At 35.5% G+C, this 20,385-nt stretch overlaps 2 protein-coding genes across 4 annotated transcripts; both read right to left on the reverse strand.

Moving 5' to 3' along the window:
- Window positions 1-1,373: 1,373 nt before the first annotated feature.
- LOC18596297 (ethylene-responsive transcription factor RAP2-12-like) lies at window positions 1,374-4,445 on the reverse strand. 3 transcript variants are annotated; one of them, XM_007024685.3, is made up of 3 exons: window positions 3,992-4,445; window positions 1,723-2,662; window positions 1,374-1,587 (listed from the first exon to the last, which is right to left on the reverse strand). In XM_007024685.3, the coding sequence occupies exons 1-2, from the start codon at window positions 4,278-4,280 to the stop codon at window positions 1,770-1,772; spliced, it is 1,182 nt and encodes a 393-aa protein (XP_007024747.1). In that variant the 5' UTR covers window positions 4,281-4,445; the 3' UTR covers window positions 1,374-1,587; window positions 1,723-1,769. The 3 variants fall into 3 exon arrangements, with proteins under 3 accessions (XP_007024747.1, XP_017979011.1, XP_088663841.1); XM_018123522.2 differs by having other exon boundaries at window positions 1,727-2,662; window positions 3,992-4,444; XM_088807715.1 differs by lacking the exon at window positions 1,374-1,587 and having other exon boundaries at window positions 1,598-2,662.
- A 9,643-nt stretch (window positions 4,446-14,088) lies between these two features.
- Window positions 14,089-16,910, reverse strand: LOC18596298 (Subtilase family protein). Its single transcript, XM_007024688.3, has one exon. The coding sequence runs from the start codon at window positions 16,712-16,714 to the stop codon at window positions 14,396-14,398; it is 2,319 nt and encodes a 772-aa protein (XP_007024750.3). The 5' UTR covers window positions 16,715-16,910; the 3' UTR covers window positions 14,089-14,395.
- Window positions 16,911-20,385: the final 3,475 nt, after the last annotated feature.

Here is a 20,385-nt window from a genome sequence, read left to right on the forward strand (position 1 = left end):
CATTGCCCATCATTCCTCTTCTCTAAGATTTATAAAGAAATAGACAATCCTCTTGATTGGAATAAGCACTGACCAGACCCTATTTTGCCTATTGATGTGGTTAAGATCTAATCTTTGATTAACCCCTTTTGCTCTCTGCTGCAAAGGGGCAGATCAATAGGCATCGGATCACGTTATCCCTGGTGCGGGTATTTCACAACATCCAGGCAGGAGAAGATCCATAAAGCAATCTGAATATTTGGAGAACTCTTGTGGGCACAAATGACAAAACAGATATTCCCCTATGCCCTAGAACTTTTGCCCAGAGATATGCGTGATTATTGGTTTTTGGTTAGGGGTCACTTATGGGCAAAGGGCCCCGGTTGTGGTGGTGGTGGTGGTGGTGTTGGTGATGGTGCTGCTGGGTTGCTTTTGCAGCCAATGTTGTGGACAATCACGGGATCCTTAAAGCTAATTTCATGTCCTTTCTTTCACCATTCTCTTCACAAAGTTAGTCCTGCAACGCAGGATGACGGGGGTGGGCTCATCTTCCTAGGACTTGCCACACTCACCCACACCCCACCCCACCACCCCCCCCCCCCCCCCCCCCCCAAAAAAAAAAAAAAAAAAAAAAAAACCTATGAATACTGGGGCCCAGCACACCAGCATAGCTGACCCCACCGTGGCCTAACTGATGAAACCCAACACAAATCCCTTGACCTTCAGCTAGCAAACAAATCCCACTATAAAAGGGAGTAAAGTGACCTATCGACAAGGTCCATGTACACGATAACTTTGCCATGCTCCTCACATGCGAGGGGAGCAGAAGATTGGATGAGATTTTTCCCATGCCTCTGCTCATATCACTGCAAGGCATATGTCTTCACGTGGCCACTGCAAACGAACGTTCCCTATTAGTGGTTATTTAATTTCCCTGAGGCCATCGTCAATTCCAAGAATACGCGGCAAATGACGAGAGGAAAATCACATGGTAAAGAAAAGCCTCGTCAATTACAAGTCAGCAACCGAATGCAAAAGCTTTTGGTGCGTCACTCACGGTAATAATCTCACATAAAATGTATTGCACCCGCCCACTTCAGTAAAAAGGCAGAAAATGATGGCTAGCCGGGAAGCACAAAAGCAATAATGCTCAGTGGTTTGTTTATGATACAAACTCGGGTAAAAACTTGCAGCAGCTAGACTCCCAAGGCAAAAGGAAGCCGCTGGCTGAGATGTCTAGGAATAGAGCAAGGCCACTTAACCGCTAAAGACTAGAAGCAATGTATTGCAAATATCATAATTAAGCAGTGGCCTCTCCTTGGAAAAAAATTGGTATATTATTAAAAATACAAATCAAATTGTGGGCTCCTGTTAAGAAAACCTGAGAGGGAGTATGGTAGAAACAAAGAGCATGGTTAAACATTCATCTGCTTTCAGTATTTCATCACAAATCACACATGATCACAGATACAGTTACTCAAATTTAAACACTGCAGTTCAATGTCTAATAGACAAAAGGGAACATACTAAAAGCCTCTGTAAACATTCAGACAAGGCATACGCATGTATAGCTGTTTTACTCCAACTTCACAACAGATTGACCAATTCCTGAGAGCAATAAACAAGAAAAAAAAAAGCAAAATATCAATAAGTGAACATTCGAACATACAACCAAAAAAAGGAATAATTTTAGAGATAACACAATTGAAATAATAAAGCAGCTGCCAGAGGGGTGAAACTCACTAACATGTTGCCTTATTTACAAAAACTAGTAAGTAGGGGAAGTTTGATCAGAAAACACCCTCAGCCATGGCAGGGAAGTCATCAAAGCTCCAAAGATCCATTGGGTTTCCACCATCCTGTGTCGCATCTCCATTGAGGAAGGCATCAATTGAGGCATCCCAGTTCCCCTCAATAAATGGCATTTGAAAGTACTTCATCTGATTGTCCAAAGCCAATAGCTCATCAGACAAACTTTTTGCAGAATTGTCTTCAATAGGCGTAACATTGTCAGAACTTGGTTTCAGCTTCTTCTTAGGGTTTGCATCCTCCACAAACTCATCACTCTCTATAGAAGCTTCAAGAATAGATGATATTTCAGGAGTCTTGGCACCCTGTTCCCCCCAGCCAAAGTCAGAACAATCAAAGGAGTTACTTCCCTGGTCTGAATTAAAATACAAGGAAGCATTGTCAGATTGAGCGAAGGGTTTCAATCCAACATCTTCAGACACATGAGGTGGGTCCACGTATGCAAACTGATCCATTGGTGGCTTCTCTTCGACAAAACCCATGGTATCAAAGTAGTCCTGCTCTGGTTTGCTCAAATAATTGAAATTCTGGTCGAGATTTGGCTGAACAGGGCTCAAATTTGACCTGGAAAGTGATTTCTGAGAATTTGCCTTAACTGCACGCTTTGGAGAAGTACGCGGAGCCTCATCAGGGAAGTTCACCTTTGCTTTCTTACCCCGAATTCTTCGGGCCTCAGCATCATAAGCTCTTGCAGCTTCTTCAGCAGTATTGAAAGTTCCTAGCCAGACCCTAACCCCTTTCCTTGGGTCTCGGATCTCAGCAGCCCATTTACCCCATGGACGCTGTCGAATTCCACGGTACTGGTTCTTCCTCTTTCTTTTTGCAGATTTCTCAGCTTGACCATTGAATTCCACAGATTTTACAGAGTTTGAACCTTCAATAATTGAAAATAAAAATATTAATATGATACAGCGATACAGATGCATGAACCATATATAAATGTTATAGTAGACCAAATAACCTATAAATAATTACAAATCTTTCACCCTGCAAGAGCAAAAAACTTTGAGTGGAAAAAATTCATGAGAAAAACATATTTAGAAAATATTATCCAGAAAATTATTCCTTGAGGTATCAATTGAAAAATAAAAAACTTTGATTTCTCCTTTTGGACATAAGAAACATGCTCGTCATGCATATTAAGATTTCAAGCACCAATAGACAAAAGGGAGTAGAAATATAAGAACCAAAGAGATTGGTCATACAGACTGAAGTAAGAAGAAAAAATCATACTTTAAGTTCCTCTTTTTTTTTAGATGTATTTTAAGTTAATTCTAACAAGTTTGTAGAAAAGGAACAGAAAAATCAACAAAATAATCTTTTATAATGATATTTTAAAAAAAAACTAATGGTTAAAATTCCCTCTTTTAACTCTCATGAACGGATCAAAAACGACCTAACATAAACAATACAGAGAACAAGATCCAAAGAACCAAAATATCCAAATTTTATAAGGGAAAAACCCATAATCTAAAGTAGACAAACTACAAAATCAGCTGATGTGTTCTTGCAGAAAAGTTCACCATTATTACAGATCTTTATTTATTCAAGTTGAAGAAGCTTTAATTATCTAAGATTTTATGATCTAACTTCTCTAGTTTTTCTTTTTCCTGCCATCTCTAGCTTACAAGCAAATCCTAAACGGAAAAGGGAAAATAATTTACTTTCTAAAATATATAAAGCAGGAAAAAGGGAAATAAAAAGGAAAAGCTTATATACATAGCCAGAGACAAAATCTACCAACAGCTGAAAAAAAATAATGTACAAATTTTTTTTTTTAAAAAAAAATGAGCTTTTAGTAAAATCCATAAATTTTAATTAAAACTGCTAATTATTGTATTCATAAGGCCCACTTCGATCAAATAGCCAGATAAGCAAGGAAATTTTGATAACAACGGACCTTTAGCCATATACAAAATCCATAACTCAAGCCACGCAAACTTAGCCAATGATCTAACCAATTCAACCTTTAAGAATTCCTCCATAAAGGAGTAAATGAAAAATGGAAACTTTACAGTAAACGCAAAAAAGACTAACTTTGAAAAAAAATTACATATTCATTTTACCAAAAAAGGAACAGGAAAGAAAATTCAACATCAAGAAAGGAACCCATTTTTACAAAACGATCAACAAGCAACTCAAAACTCAAATAAAAAAAAAGGAAAAAAAGAAAAAGAGAGGAAATCGTTATCACTATTATTACCACCAGAGGCAGCAGAAGCTGGTTTCTTTGTAGCAGAGAGAGCAAAGGGCTTAACATCAGCCAAAACATCATCAACATCATCGAAGTCATCGGCATCGGTTTCCTCATCCTTAAACTCCTGAAAGTCAGCCTCGAAGTCATCATCCAAATCGATCACGGGCTTCGAGTACCTTTTACCCGACCTCTTTTTGGACCCGGATTTAGTCAGATCAGGCCACAAGTAATCAGCCGTCAGGCGTCGCGTCCGCGTCGGGGGGATCAAATCGGAGATAATCGCACCTCCACACATGATGCCTTGATCAGAGTAAGGGACTTCAGTGAAAAGATTTTCAGAGATTTGTGGTTAAAATGAGAAATATGAAAAACTAGATAGCTCTTGTTTTTTTTTTTTTTTTTTTTTGGGTATCGGTTGTTGGGTGAAATGAAAGAGTTGTTTCCTAGAGGGTTTAGAGAGGGTTGGTGACCATTTTATATTTCTTGAGGAAGAAATTATGGAATCATTTTGTTTTACTATTATGCCCTTGCTGTTGATGGGGAATTACGATTATGGAGACTGAAGTGCCCTTCTAATTGAAAATGTCCTACTTTGGTAAAAGAAACACAGAAAACTATTAGACTAAATAGGTAAGTTAATCTCTCGTATCCAAATAAGATAAATGGTATCTCACAAGATTTTACATTTGAAATTAACCATAATAAGAGATTATCCTCTTTTAACAAAATATTGTGTATCTTATACGATTCGTATATTAGATATTAATATTAATGAAGAGTATACTTAAATATTTTAGATTAATGAAACAAATATTATAAAGATAAACAAATTACTTAATTTCTTATAATCTAATAAAATGTATTGTATGCTCTAAAATTCTTACCTACAAGATTAATTTTAATAAGGTCTATCTTATCTAGTGTTAAATATGTCATATTTATAAGGTTTGTGTATTCAAAATTAACACAAAGAAAAAATATCTTAAATAGGCATGAATCTAAGATTAATGTTAACAAAAAATCATTATTATTCAAACTTCATACTAATTACTATTGAGAGTGAATGAATGATTAATCTTAATCATTGAGCTAACTTCTCTTTGGTTGAACATTATCACATTGATATGTATCTTTTGCAATAATGGAATGCAGTTGTGGAGACAATAAAGTAGTAATTCAACTACAATTATACACTTTATGCTTCTTTTTAACTTTGATTACTATTTTATTATAAATAAACTTACTTTTTAATTATTAAAAATATTTATATCTTATATAAATATATAAAAGTATGGATATTGAAAAGCTTTTGAACGATAAAAACATAAATTTTCACTTATTATAATTATAAAAGTTTTAATTATCTAAGTGATCTACAATTCTATTTATTTTATTCTAATCATTCTTAGAAAGTAGAATCTAAGAAGTTTTTACTACATACTTAATGATTTCACTATGTAATTAATGTGAATGTGTTTTTTTTTCTTTTTTCTTTTTAATAATTTTTTATAAATAATAATTTTTAAATTTTCAATATAATGTTTGAGTTAATATTAATGTAATTGACGTGTCAAATCACATGCACCACACGTGACATAAATACTAGTATGTTACAAAATTGTAAAAGAAGTTGAATATATGAGAAAGTCCTTCAAGGGGGAGGAAATTTTAAATCTCAAACATTATCCTTCTTTAAGATGGAATAACAGCCCTATGTTTAGAGTCTTAAGCATTACATAATATAAATCAATAGCGAAGATTTATATTTCACCTCTCTTGGGACGTATGATTCTGATGATTATAAGATTCCATCAAAAGAAAAATCCAGTGATAGGATAACAGGCCCCACATCTTGGACATAAGCAGTATTCTGTTCATAAAGGATTCTTATTCTCGTGCATTACACACGAATTACTGTTGCTAATTAATTTAAGAAATGGACGATGACAAACAACATTATTGTACCCATTTCTTGTACGCCAACAAAACAAAACCTGTGGTTACCTTTGTTTTTCATTAAGGAAAGGCCTAAATAATTAGCAAAAACATGATTTGGGTTCCAATTATTAAGATTTATGCTTACTAATATTGATAATATTATTCCTCGATCAACTTTATAATACGTTAACGTAGGAGAATACATTATGAACAAACTACGGGTTACTTTCCAAACATAGGACATTGAATAAACTTTATAATACATATTTTTGGTTCAATGTCATTATGTTGTTTAATTTTATTTTTTAAATGGAGTTAGAGAAGAAGTAATCAAACAGTCCATAAAAGCACAAGAAGGAATATACCTTCATCTGCTGGTCAAAGAGAGAGTTGCAAAACTTGCCTTGTCCTTGTTTATTTCTCACCTTCCTATAAGGGCAGGTAAATCCAAAGTCAAAACTGTACAAATTCCTGCTATTGCTGGATATTTGAGAAGCCTTTTCAGAGATAATAATAATAATAAAAATGAACTGGGTTCCTACGTTCTACTCATTTCACATCCGTTGGGGAGGGCTTTCTTTTACCTTCTGTCGGAGAAATGAGTTAGCTTCACCAGATTTGACCAGACTAATATCTTGCTGATTTGCACCTAATTTTTCTTTGAATTCACGAGTTTTTGCACAGATTGTCCACGCCCCCCGCTCGTTTATTTCTAGCTAGTTTCACCAACTTCTATCACAGCCCACGTATAATTGTTTTGGTCAAAACAGGTCAGGCGTTAGCTGTTTTCTTGACTGTGATTTTATTTTGAAAAACTCTTCTCAAGCTATTTTAGTGTATGCGAAGTGGGTGAAAAATACGTAACACGTGTTGGTAATTCGTCACAAGAAAACATTGCTCGTGGCTCATTCTTCCTGCTCAGGTTCCAGACAAACCATCGTCGTGGCCCGAACTCTGTTGCGGCCAACCTCAAGCTTTTACTTTCAGTAATTTAAAATTTTATTTTTATTTATTCTTTAAAATTTTTATACAGAATAAGTAAAATTACCATAAGCATCAACCAAATTGCAAAATCAACACTTATTATAAGATGAATTCATATTGTCACTACAAAGTTTATAACTAATCAATTTCAATTTTGAAGATGTGCAAAATTGATGGTAGTACATTTTCATAATTATTATATATTTATGATCAAAGAATAGTCATATTCATGATCATTGAATTTCGTGATCATTTAGGGAGAAAAAAAGGTAAGAGATTTAGGAGAATTGTGTAAACATACATTTATTTGTGTAGCCTTTAGTAATTCTAATCAAAAGCAACTTTAACGTGAAGTTTCTTTGGTCCAAATCATGACCTTTTCCCTAAGCCACATTCAAACTCATGTGATCTTCTTTTCCTCTACCAACTTTAGATTCTTCAATTAGTGGCCTCAATTAAGCATTCCAAATTCTTCAATTTAATGAGTGATTTGTTTTCTCAATCCACCTCACATGTTATTATTATTATTATTAGTAGTAAGTAATCTAATTGGTAAATATTGAAGGAAAATTATTTGTATAAAAAAAAAGAGAGGTAATATAAGAGTTGATGAAAATGGAAGGATAAGTTGGGAAGAGAAAAGTATGCAACTGTACTGGAAACTTCCCATACAATTTACCGCGGGGCCAACACGAATTCCAGGAGATAATGAGAAAAAGGGTAGAAGAAGGTGAAAAAGGAGGTTCATGCACCGGAATCTGCCGTATATGAGGAACAATAGACAAATGAAAGCAAAACGACAAAACAAAAGAAGAGTTTTAAAACATACAGGAAATATAAAATAAAAATAAAAAGGATTGGAGAAAGGGACCCGCAGCCAACATAGGCATAGGGCTAAAGACAAGATTTCGAGTTTGGGGTGCACAGCCCTAGACGATGTTGGAATAGTGTTATGTTTTGGGTATTGGCCATTTGATTGAATTGAAGGTTGAAGAAAACCCGCGTTTTTTTTTCTCACCCTGTTTCCACGATTTGATGATAAATGAATTATGAATATCGTGTTTTTTCTTTCGATCAACTTGCTTGCTTGCTTACAAATAATGGGCACCTGCCTGGCTGTCTCCAATTAACTGGGATTTATCTACTCCTTTTCACTAGCAATTATCTGCCTGGATATCGGTATAATCTATCTTTCATATACCATTGAAGTTTGGGTATTGATTAATATAAATTTTTAATTACTATAACTTTTTTGGGTTTTTTTTTTTAATATTTGATTTTCTACGTTGTAAAAGATTATTACAAGTTCATCCGTTTATTGCTTGTATATATTTTTTTATAAAAAAGTAGAATTTTATTTGAAATCAAAATAAGCTTTACATAGGAGGAGGCAAAACCTATAGAACACTTGCACCAGCAGATAAAAAAAAACACACTGCAGAACAAAGAACATAAACATCTCAACCTTGCAGGCAAAAGAAATTCAAATATCTTTACATGGAAACTGGAGAGAAATCGTATCCTTACTTAGAAATTAATCTAAGAAATGTAAGATCTTTTAAACTTATGCATAAAATTTATTCTTGATTGTGGGATTGATTAGTTTCAACCTGAAAACCAATTAATATACAAATTTAAAACCAAGCAAAATCCCTTGGTTTCTTAATTATTCTTATATTTTTTTTCAAAAAATAAATAAACCATGTCGGCAAAATAGGTCTCTCTCTCACACCCCTACGAGAATATCATAATATTTGTCATCATCAGTACTATCGATACTGTTAATATATATTTTTTTATATTGGAGTAGGAGTTCTATCACCCACTAAACACAAGTTGTTCAATTGTTTAAGAAACTAAGTAGGATTAACCTTACAAAATGTTCAGTGGCCAAGACGTCTTCCTACTTGTACTGTATGTTATGATTTGATTAATTACTTTTAATTCATCAAGATGATCAACATGTGATTATTTTAGCAATTTAATCAAAGTAACCCTAATTAGAAGGTGAAAGAAATTTAAAAAGAAGGAACCTCATGGCCTACACGCTTCACTTTGACAAAAGAAATCTTGATGTTTATCAATCAATACATTGAACTAAAAGTCCAAGTTGGGCAAGTGGGATGAGAAGCGGTTGCTTTGAAAATAGCTGCCCATTGAAGCAAAGTTAATTGCTCACCTGGGTTGACCAATCAGAGTTCAGCGTTGACGAATCGGACGGCTAAAAAGATGACTTGATTCTTGCTGAGAACGAGGGTGAGACCCAGGGTTGGGTAGGAAATTTCTGTGTTTGTCTTTGCGTAAGACCCGACCAGGGTGGTCCTCCTAGGGAGTTGTCTCCTAGCCAAAGCCCAAAGACGTGTAGTTTCCCACGTGGACCCTTGACAGATAGGAATCATTGACATCCAGTTTAATCTTATCTAGATAATGGCCAATACTTTGTAAACATTGATGTTTACATGTTTGTTAAGTTAAAAATTGTGCAAGTGGGCATGTTACTTTGATGAGTTGAAGTTAAACTATTCAATAAACTAAATCTTAGAGAACATATTCTAACTTAAGTGTCTGTTTGGTTTAATTTTTTTAATTTATTTATCTTTTAAAAATAAAAGTCAAATTAAATGAAAATTTTGAATATTTCTTAATTTTTTTAAAAAATAAAATTTTTTAAAAAATAACTTTAAGAAAAGCTCTAGAAACATACATCTTTTTCAGGAGATTTTTTTTATTTCAAAAATGTCCTTATCAATTTAAAATAATTTCAATATTATCCGTTTTTATTTTTATATGATTTATTATTAATTATAAATTTTATATTATATAAAAATACTTTTTATATTTTTAAAAATTTATTTTAAATAAATAAAAAATAAATTAACTTTTTTTATTTTGAACAAAAGAATTTGTGATTAATAAAAACTTATTTAGTAAATACATTTTATAGTAATTTTAACCAAAATTAGAACTTATATAAATTGTTTTACAAAACAACTTATCTATTAAAAAGAGCTTATAAAAGTAAATTTATCAAACATATTTAACTTAATTTAAAAATTTATTAATTTTCATAGAAATTTTATATTAACTTTTAAATTAAAAAATTAAAAAAAAATTAGATCAAATAGACTCTTAAAAAGGCCGCTCAATTATAAATAATTTAATTAATTATATATCTAACATATATGCTGTTGCCAATTGATCTTTTCTTTTTAAGCTTCATTTACATGGTGGGACATAGTGTCTAATAATTATCATAATTTCGCCAGAGTAACAACGCTCATTTAAGTTATACCAAAGTTAGGTAGGCAATTAATAAGAGGAGCCAATTAAGTTACTAATAATATAAGTGTTCAATAAATAATTTCTGCTAAGTGGACAACACATGCATTCTGATATCTCTCTTGTAGGTTTATGCCACAACTAGTTAGGTGTATCATTTCTGGCAAAAGAAAAAGCATAGTATTAGGCTTGCTGTGATAGCCCTTATTATGCCACACTTTTAATTTTCTTACTTAATTGTGGTTGGCAAAAATTAGAAGAAAAGATGAGAAGATTAATAGTGTGTTTGCATTCTAATTAAGAGTAGGCAGATAAATGGAATTACGTAAAGCAATTCTATATACTAATTTTCTACAAATACCTATTTTAAAGCTATAGATAAAAAAATAGTTAAAAATTTTTCATTGGTGGTAAAATCCTTATGTACCATGCTGCAAAGGATAGAGTGAAAAAGAGGTTCATGCATTCAATCTCTCGATTAAAATAAATAAATAAATAAATATGTTACTTTTCTGTGGCTTTTCCTTTCTATTTATGTAGTTAATTCACGAAGTCACAACTGATATGGCAAAGTCATTTAAGTGGCAGTCACGGCACCCCTAGGTGGAAGGTGGCTTTGCAATAATATAAGGTTTAAATATTCGTCTACGTATGAGTATGTAAACAGAGACTCAGTGTATGGATGCAATTCAATTTCATGGGCTGGTACTTGAAAAACAATGGTCTCGACCAAGCTTTGTGCTGATCCAAGCAGATTTTCCAAGTAACAAAAAGAACTGAGAATTTTCAACAGTCAAATTTCTGTGAAGACAACCAATATTGATGTGTAGCAGCTGAAATGGGACTTTGGGCTTTGATTTTGTAACGTAATACTTATTGACAGAGACAAAAGGCTTAAAAAGATCAAACTCTCAAGAAAGTTGCACTGTTTGCAAGGCCGATTCAGAAGCCTAGATATACCTTTCGAAGGTTCTTTTAACTCAAGCAGCTAAAAGAGCTTAATTAAATTCTTAAAACCATAGTTAAAATGAAAAAGCTTTGATTGAATTAAAATATGATCACTGGGGCCTTACAAAACAGATTACGTGGCCTACATTTGTGGGTACAAACAAGGAACAAAGTTTCTGATATTCCATATACATTTCGATTGTTGCGTAAACATTGTGTTGTAAATAACGAGACAGAAAACGTTTCCACCCATCTTTCCGTTTCTATCTTTCTTACGGAAACAGGACGTCAAAGTTAGATATGGGATTTATGTCTAGGACCACTTGGATTCTGAAAGGGCGTTTTCTAGTTGAATCAGGACAGTCATCAATGAGGGCTTAACTCACTTTCTTTTGCTATAGCCTACATGCAATATGACGATGTGAACTGGTAAGTACATTTTCACAAGGAGAAGAAAATGATGTTATACGGATACAGGCCAAAGTGTTTTCAAGTCCTTTTCTTTTCAAGCAACAACCAAAAAACAAAAGACATTGGATGCTACATCGGCTATGAGCAGATGGGTTATCAGGCATTTCATTTTCAATGTTGATCAAGTTCCTTAATCATTACTTCTTGCTATCGGAAATAGTAGCAACTTCAATGATTAATCCAGCTCTAGAAGTTGCATTGAACTTGTTTTCTTCAAAGTCTTTATATTGGGCAACGAGAGTCAGCAGTCGGCTCTTCTTAGAGGGCGGCTGGCACAAAGTTAATTTCAATAAGTAACAGCTATAGATACCTAAACAGAGAAAATGTTATTCCTAGATATAATACAACTATGAAATCCTATTTTATGATTTCCGGAAGTGGAAGTAACAGGTGGAGGAACTACATCATTCCAGGCCTTTTCAAGTGGGTGTCAGTATTATTTCTTAATAAACTGATCCAACTTTTTCCGTTTCTCCAAAAATACAAATGTGGATGGTGAAAAGATGGCACTTACTAGAGGGGAACATCTATACCTCAAATCAAGAGAAAAAACTCAGAGCTTTTGGGCAGTGAGAAGATTATAGGGCAAATTGTTGCGATGATTCAGTTGAGTGAGATGTACCCAAATAATGTAAGACAAAAAAGGGTACAGGCAATTCACTTTCTACTTGGAAAAAGAAAAATCCTTTGCATTAGATGTTTGATTATGCTTTCATTTGTCTTGCTGTTGAGTTCAACAGGGAAATAGGAGAGCTGCAGGCTGCATATTATGGGCTCGATTTTACATTATTCAGAGAATCTGCCAAGTTTAACTAGAAGCAGCTCAAAATACCCTGATTTTACATTTATTCAGGGATTGAGAATTGAGGATTTCAAGGCCTACCACTCCTATAGAGAGGCTAACTCTTGTGCTGATACTTCAGCTATATAAGGATCTCATGAATCTGTGGGATTCAAATGTTTTTTAGCATGCATTAGACTTAATTTTTAACCAAAAAAAAACAAGGAAAAGCCCAAAATAGGCCACGGAGATATTCTAGTAGTCAATATGCTCGTCTCTTTCAACCCTTCCATACACGTCACGAACACAAAATTGAAGGATCAGACTTCACATACTGATTTTTATATGATCAAGAGGTAAGGTTAAATATCTGGAATTCACCGCTTTTGCATCATCTCTTGACATTGACAAGAAACAGAAAAGAAAAGAGAGGAAATAATTTGGCAATACATAGAAAAGTAACAGAAAAGTACTGATAAATGACGCAAATACAGCCAGCGTAATGCATATTGGGCTTGTCATGCCTCTCTTTCCTGTTTCTTAAAAGCCCCGTAGTGCTGGCCACCCTCTAACTTTATGGGCTTTTGATACGTCCTAGACCCAGACCAAATAAATAATAGCGACCAGGAATGGTTTCAACATAAAGTTGACAAATGCTCACAAACTCATACTTTTTCTTGTTTTTATGCACAGTATGTGGTACAAAGATGAGTTGTCGATGAAGCCCAAGCTGTTGCCCCGCAAATTGCTGCTTTTCGCTTCAATGGCTAAGCTACACGACGAGTTTACTTTTCTCCTTCCCGTCACTTCATAATTTGCAATAGTGGAAATGATCACAAGATATTAGAACAATCACAAAAAGATAGAAGAATTAATCTAACTTACACCTTAAACAAGAATAAAATTAGATAAACAAAAAAAAAAAAAACAGCTAGAAAACCGCGTTATAATAACCCAATTCTGTAAAGTGAAACATTTTCCAGCTAAGTCGCTTTTGTTGCACGGTTAACATCGATTTTGTTCCATTTGTAGACAGAGATTGGCCAACTTATCCGCATGATTCTATAATTGAACATGCATTCATTAGGCTTAATTCCTTATTCATCTTCCTATATAGGCAACTATTCATGTTTGTTTTGACAGTATTGCATGTGTGCTATTGATGCTTTATCTTTCAACGCGTGTTTTTTTTCCCATGTTCTCTGACTTTATCCCGAGAAAATGATGAGTTTTCCTGGATGAAGAAAATTTTCTCTGTAGTGGAACTGAAAAGATATCTGATAAGTTTAGGCAGAGCAACTCTTTAATTTTCTTTGATGCTGATTGAAAGATGACCACCAAAGGTATGGTACTGTCAGTTGAGGATGGTTTTATGCTCGAAGTGTTCTCACTTCTGTTTATGGGAAGCAATTAGATCCCACCTATACCGGGAGACAAGCTATCTGCACAAAACAAACAAAAGGACGTTGGCGATTTTGCTTGATCAGGCAACCCCACATGATTTTTGTCTTGATCATTGTCATTATTGTGATGCCTTTGCTGTTAAGCAGTTAATTTACATGCATATTATGCTTTGACTAGAAGACCACAATGAGAGAGGTGATTACCAGCTCCACATGCATTCACTAATGCAAGCAATAGACAAGTAGGAGTGAGTTGATAATTCAACGGATTTAAGTAAAGCAAAAGATTAAGACAAGTGTTTAAGTAATATGAAAAAAGAGGGAACTTTTTTCATTATCCTTGGCATCTTCTCAACACACATAATTTCTACAAAAACATTCTTGCTTCTTAATCTTACGGTAGTAAAGATACACTAGACCTGCACTTTTCCCTGTAGCCTGCGCAGATTATAACTTCACCTTGCATTATAAAGCCAACTCCACCGCTTTCTGATATAGAAAACGCCAGCACAATCTCGTTACACATATAGAGATAATTTTTATAAACCCTATATAATAAGGAGACCAAAATTCCTAAAACCCCGAAATGCCTAACATACAGACAAGCTACAGAGGTTGCTGCATTGTCACAATTAAGGGACTTGTGACATTGTGCTTCCCATCAGACCACACGATTGAACCACTTTTCATGTTAGTGCTCCCAGGAGAGAGCTTGACTGCCACGGCCTGCACTCTTACGAGAAAATTCAATTTCTGCCCTACCCTCCTAAATACAAGCTGCTCTGGCTCTACTGTCACCAGTGTGCCACTAGGTGGTCTAACTGTAACTTTATACACTGAATTTGGGTCCCCAACATTGGTCACTTGCCTAAGGAAATGCGTAGACATCTTATGCTTGCCATACTGTTGAAAAACAGCAGAAAATGATGGGTAATTCAGATTCCCAATATGGCCAGCCCTTTTTGCCCCACTGCAATCTGCATTCCTCCTCGTAATCACTTGTATATTGTTAATTGTATAATTCGAATTGCACAAGAAATCCACATAATCCATCGAGGTTATATCATAAACCAGCCCAGGATCCATAGCCTTTGTGGGGTGAACATGACCAGATCCAAAATCCAACACAGTAGAAGTATTCCCACTGGATTCATCAAGCATAGTTTCCCCTCGATTGTCGACTGTATAAGCAGTGGTCATCAGGGCAGACTTTATGGCTGCAGGGCTCCATTCAGAATGAGCTGCCTTCAACAAAGCAGCCAATCCAGAAACATGAGGACAAGCCATTGAAGTGCCTGAAAGAATATTAAACTCTGTCCTCCGCTTATCTGATGCAACACCAGACGGCCCAACTTTATCAGGCCAGGCAGCTAGAATGTTCAATCCAGGAGCAATCACGTCAGGCTTCAAAATCTCCGGAGTCTCCGGATTAGGCCCTCGAGCTGAAAACGAAGCCACAACAGGAGCTGGCCGGACCCCTAAGCGAGTTCCTTTAAAAACAATAGTAGCAGTAGCTGGTGACTTGGATTTAGATGCAGAATCAATGTACCTCCTAATCTCATCCCCGTTCGCCGCACCAACAGCAGTAGCTGGCAACACATGGCAATCAGCAACTAACCCTTCCCCATCAAAAACCCCATTAGCCAAAATCATTCCAATCCCTCCAGCCTTTTTCACAACTTCCCCTTTAGCAGCCCTGGAATTAATTCCTCTATCACACAAAACAAGTTTGCCTTTCACAAAGTCAGGATCCAATGAACCTTCCATACACAAAGAAGAAGAATACCCATCACCACCACCAGTCCCAGCATAAACCAACGGGTACATCCGACCCGGAGACAAACCCGGCCCATTATAAACACTGACTCCAGGCACAACTTTACCATTTCCAAGCTTAACATCAGCTGGAAAATCCCTATCAATCGTCCCGGCACCAACAGTAGCCACCCAGGGAGCCACATTAGTAACACTCAATCCGCCAGGACCCCCATTCCCAGCCGAAGCCGACACAAAAATCCCTTTATCAGCAGCACCGAAAGCACCAATCGCAATGGCATCGAGATAATAAGGCACCACAACACCACCAACACTCAACGAAATGACATCAACCCCGTCAGCTACAGCGGCATCAAAGGCAGCTAGAATATCAGAGTCATAACAACCAGCATTCCAGCAAACTTTATAAGCAGCAAGTCGAGCTTTCGGTGCCATCCCAGCAGCTACTCCTTTAGCATAACCTAAAGTAGAAGCTGGGAAGACATACCTTCCAGCAGCAATAGAAGCCGTGTGGGTCCCATGGCCATCCGAATCTCGTGGGGAACGAAACTCAGAGGTTTCGTTCATTTTCCCATTAGTTGCTTCGTAACCGTTGCAGAAAAACTTTGCCCCTATCAGCTTTTTATTACAAGAACTAGAACCGAAATCTTTTGTCGTAACACATTGGCCTTTCCATTTAGAAGGAATAGGCCCCAAGTCACGGTCGTTGAAGCTTTGGCGCTCGGGCCAAATACCCGTGTCGATTACTCCGATAACAAGATCGGACCCAAAGTCGGATTCTTTCAAGAGGCCGGCGCTGTCGGTGGTTTTGAGGCCCAAAAAGAGAGGAGAGCGCGTGGTTTGCACGTGCCGGACTTGCTCAGGGATAACAGCGATGATATGGGGAAGAGTTTGGAGCTTGAGGGCTTCGGTTGGGGAAAGCTTGGCTGAGAAGCCGTGGAAAACGTTGTCGTATACGTGAAGAACTTGGGTGGGAGTTGAAGGGGAGAGAACGGAGGAAAGGGAAGACTCATACCAGTGCTTGTGAGTGGTGAAAATGGAAGGCTTGACATCGTGTTGGACTCTAACGATAAAGGTCTTCTGATCCACCCTAGAAGCTGAAGAAGCTAAAGATAATAAAGAAAGAAAGAAGAAAGGAAAGAAACCCATTGGGGGGTGGGGGGGGATGGAGCTTTGGGGAGAGTGCGTTAATGGAAATGAGGGAGTGAGTGTGGAATAAAACTTACAATAAAAAGGAGAGATTTCAACTGTGTGGCAGCTGGGGGGAATGCATTGAACTGGCTCACCAGGCAAAGGAAGTGCATAATAGAAAGAGAAAGAGAGTACAGTGACGGTGGGGCTTTTTTCTCTTTTTATTTTATTTTCTTTTTCTGCATTTTGTATGTTGAAAATATTGAGTGCTGACCGCTGAGGTTTTTGTAGCTACTCTCATAATCAAATTGATTAAATATATTTATTGTGGTTTGTCTTTTATTGTAGAGTACTGTACCTTTTAACTGTTTGTTTCAGGGGAGGTTGTCACATGGGATTGGATTTTATTACTCTTGTTTTTTTTTTCCTTCTCAAATGGAATGTTACGGATATAAATAACATATGTTCTTTTAGTTAACTTTATTTCATACTAAAAAATCTTCCAACTCGTTAGGAAACCAAATCTATTAAAATCCTAATTTTAGGTTAAAATTCTCTAATTTTTATGTTACTTTAAGAGAAAAATTGTAAAATGAAAAACACAATATCTCTTTTTTATGTTATTTGACAATTGAATATTCAATTTAAAACGAAATGATTAGTTTTATTCCCTAATTTTTCTAAGCAAAATAAAGGAAAGGAAATAAAAATGATACTGCTGCTTCAAAAAGATAATATTGGTGATGTAACTGTTGCAGCTAGATGGACCCATTTACATGCCATCATGTAGTATGTTGCGCCATGTATCACCTCATGATACGTCATATGTCTTACGGATAAATATTGGCCTTTGATTGAATTCTAAACCCTTTGCTTTATCAAAATTAATTTCGTTACTTTTAGTACCCAAAATCAGATTTTATCCAAACTAATTAACCTCTTAAATGCGGCCGCCCACCGAAATTAGGATTGGCTCCATGTTACGTGATTTTCCCACCACCCTCTATTTCACCCCTGTTGGTTGGTAACAAAACTAGATTAAATATAAACTTTATAATATATAAATTATTCATTCTCCTCTTATAGTTTGTAATATCATCAAGATATTTTTATTTACGTAAAATGGAATTTTGGTCCGTGACGATGAGGTAGGATACATCATATATTAATGTAACTTTGAATTCGAATCTCAGGATGTTGTTCTCTTTTCCATCCCATAATTAATTAATTACGTCAATTTGTTTTAGAGTGATCAGTCGCACACGTGTCGAGATCAAGATACGCTTTGTTCATTGTCACTTTCTAATCCAGCATGTATGTGATAGAAGCATTAACACAATACTATTTTTGTTTTTGGGGTTTTAAAAATCAAAGTAATAATAATAAAGCATAGAAACTCGTCCAGACGGGAGACACGTGGGGCACTGTCGAATGGAGTCTTCTTTCCCAAATCCTTTTAGTTGGAACTTAATTTTGCTTTTTCTGATCACGCCTTTTATCAAAGCTTTGCTTTTTCTGCTTCACTTTAATTCAAACACTATGTTTCTCGAATGAGGCAGAGAACAAAAGGGTTAAAATCAAGTCTAATTAAGAATCCGTCACTCAATATAATTAATATGGGAAGATGGTATATAAATTCCAATTACATGATTAATAGAAAAGCAAAATTCATTACTATTAGAAGGTTTTCTTTTATCATTAATTTTTAGCTGTCTATTACTCATGTGATATCTAAGAAAATTGTAGAAAATTAAACAGACATAAAAAGACAAGTAACACTGATATATTTGTCTAGCTCCCTAAGCTTAGCTACATATAATTCAATGATATAGGGTAGCAATTGTAAGTTCATGTGATACTGCCTTCCCTGGTTGTTGATAAAGAGTCAGTCATAAGCGAAACTTATTCTCAGTTTGTGGATACTGTCTTGAATGTGAACCCTTTGGACTAAAACAAATATATAAAAAAAAAGAACTATACCTACTTTCTTTGCTGATAAGAGGGTTTCCATTAAAAACAATATAAAGATAGATATTACAGTTTCGAAATTATGACCTCTACCTCAATTGCACTTTATTTTTACCACATGAATTAAGTCTAAATGACTTATAATAGCGTACTCCTTGTTTAAATGATGCATTAACATTCTAATATAACACATTGGAGTGGCTAGCTGAATTCAAACTTAGGCTAGGATTTCTTTTATTCAAGATCAGCTTGCGTTCGATTTCGAATGGACGTATTTCAGGGCCATAAGCAAAAGGATAAATTTAAGTTGGGAAAAAAAAAATATTGTTTGGTCTCCTCCCACCATCTTTATTTATTTTTTCTTTTGAGCTGGGACTGGACCAATTTGACAAAGCAGCTCATGGGGAGGACAGTTGTCGAATGATCAAAGTAGCATCATTGCCGTTGAGGGAAGGGCTAAAATGGAGGGCGTGGGTCCAAAGAAGTAGAAACTAAGACTAGAATACATAAATAATGCAATCATCATTTTTGTTTTGAATTAAGCCCATGATGGCCTTGCTGGAAAATGTTGCCCTTTTGAGTTGCACATAATGCAAATCTCAACCACCCATGGAGATGGTGGGGACGCTGCTCTCTGCAGAAGACAAACTTTCCGTTTCAGATTTTCTAGTTTGAATTTGAAACATACCTACCGTTTCAACCTTAGATGGTTCCTTCTTGTTGCTGTTATCTCTCTCTCCCCCACCAAGAAAAACCCACAGTGAAAAAGGAGCTCAGATATTTTTACTACGTGGGGAAAAGCTTTGAACAGATATCAGAAAGTGCATGAGTAGGGGAAAACACAAGCTCTACCAGATCAGATAAAAACAAAAAGGTGGCAATTGCACATGTTTACAAGTTTAGTCTTTTAATAAAGGTCACAATTTGATGAGACGAATCCAGTTGTTCATTACCTTAATTATGTCTTTCTTAAACGGATTAAGGAACGTTAGTATTTCGCATATAATAATGCTGTAAAAATTGCATGCCAAAGGCTCCCTCTTGTTATGAAAAATAAAACAACATAGGGAGCCAACGTATACGCAAGGGAATGATCAGACACAGAGGCCCCATGAAACTGTAGAACAATTTGACAAAAGAATGGGGTTTACAAGGAGGTTGAGAAGTGGGGTTCGGTACAGATCGCATGCAATTATTACAAGTTTCATTATTAGCGTTAAAGAAGGAGAGGAATGGGCCTCTAGGGGTTTGGTTTTGAATCAAATCAACTAAAAAAGCTTCCATATGTTTTGACAAATCTTATTCTACTAGAACCTTTTCTCGCTTTTTTGCATGGTCTTATCCCTTAAACATTTGAAAGGAAGCCTTGTTTTAGACTTTAAAGCACGTCTTTAGGGGATAAAAGTTGTAGTATTTAAAGAAGGTTCTTGCATCTTCCATGCTTATGGTCGTAAATATTCTTCCTTCAATTATTGTCACCTAATCCTTTTTCACTCTGGCAGTCTGGCTAAGCACTAGATTTTGGAAAGTGATGGCACAGTAGTAACCGTACAGTATATATCAAAGCAAAGGGATCAAATTTAAGCTGAGTAATCATGCTCCTTCATATATAGTTAATTACTCACTAATCAACCATTATTAAGTATTCTTAATTAATTGTTCATTATCTAACATCATGCTAATTAACATGATACACTTCATTTCATATACAAGACACCAAG

The sequence above is a fragment of the Theobroma cacao genome, chromosome 6 (genome assembly GCF_053813885.1).
Source record: "Theobroma cacao isolate CCN51 chromosome 6, ASM5381388v1, whole genome shotgun sequence".
NCBI lineage: Eukaryota > Viridiplantae > Streptophyta > Magnoliopsida > Malvales > Malvaceae > Theobroma > Theobroma cacao.

Bases quoted from the DNA above. Each gene is read 5' to 3' on its own strand.
- LOC18596297 (XM_007024685.3), bottom strand. From the start codon at position 4,280: ATGTGTGGAGGTGCGATTATCTCCGATTTGATCCCCCCGACGCGGACG. The intron at 2,663-3,991 runs GTAATAATAGTG...CAATTATTGAAG, and splicing joins AGCTTCTGCTGCCTCTGGTG to GTTCAAACTCTGTAAAATCT.
- LOC18596298 (XM_007024688.3), bottom strand. From the start codon at position 16,714: ATGGGTTTCTTTCCTTTCTTCTTTCTTTCTTTATTATCTTTAGCTTCT.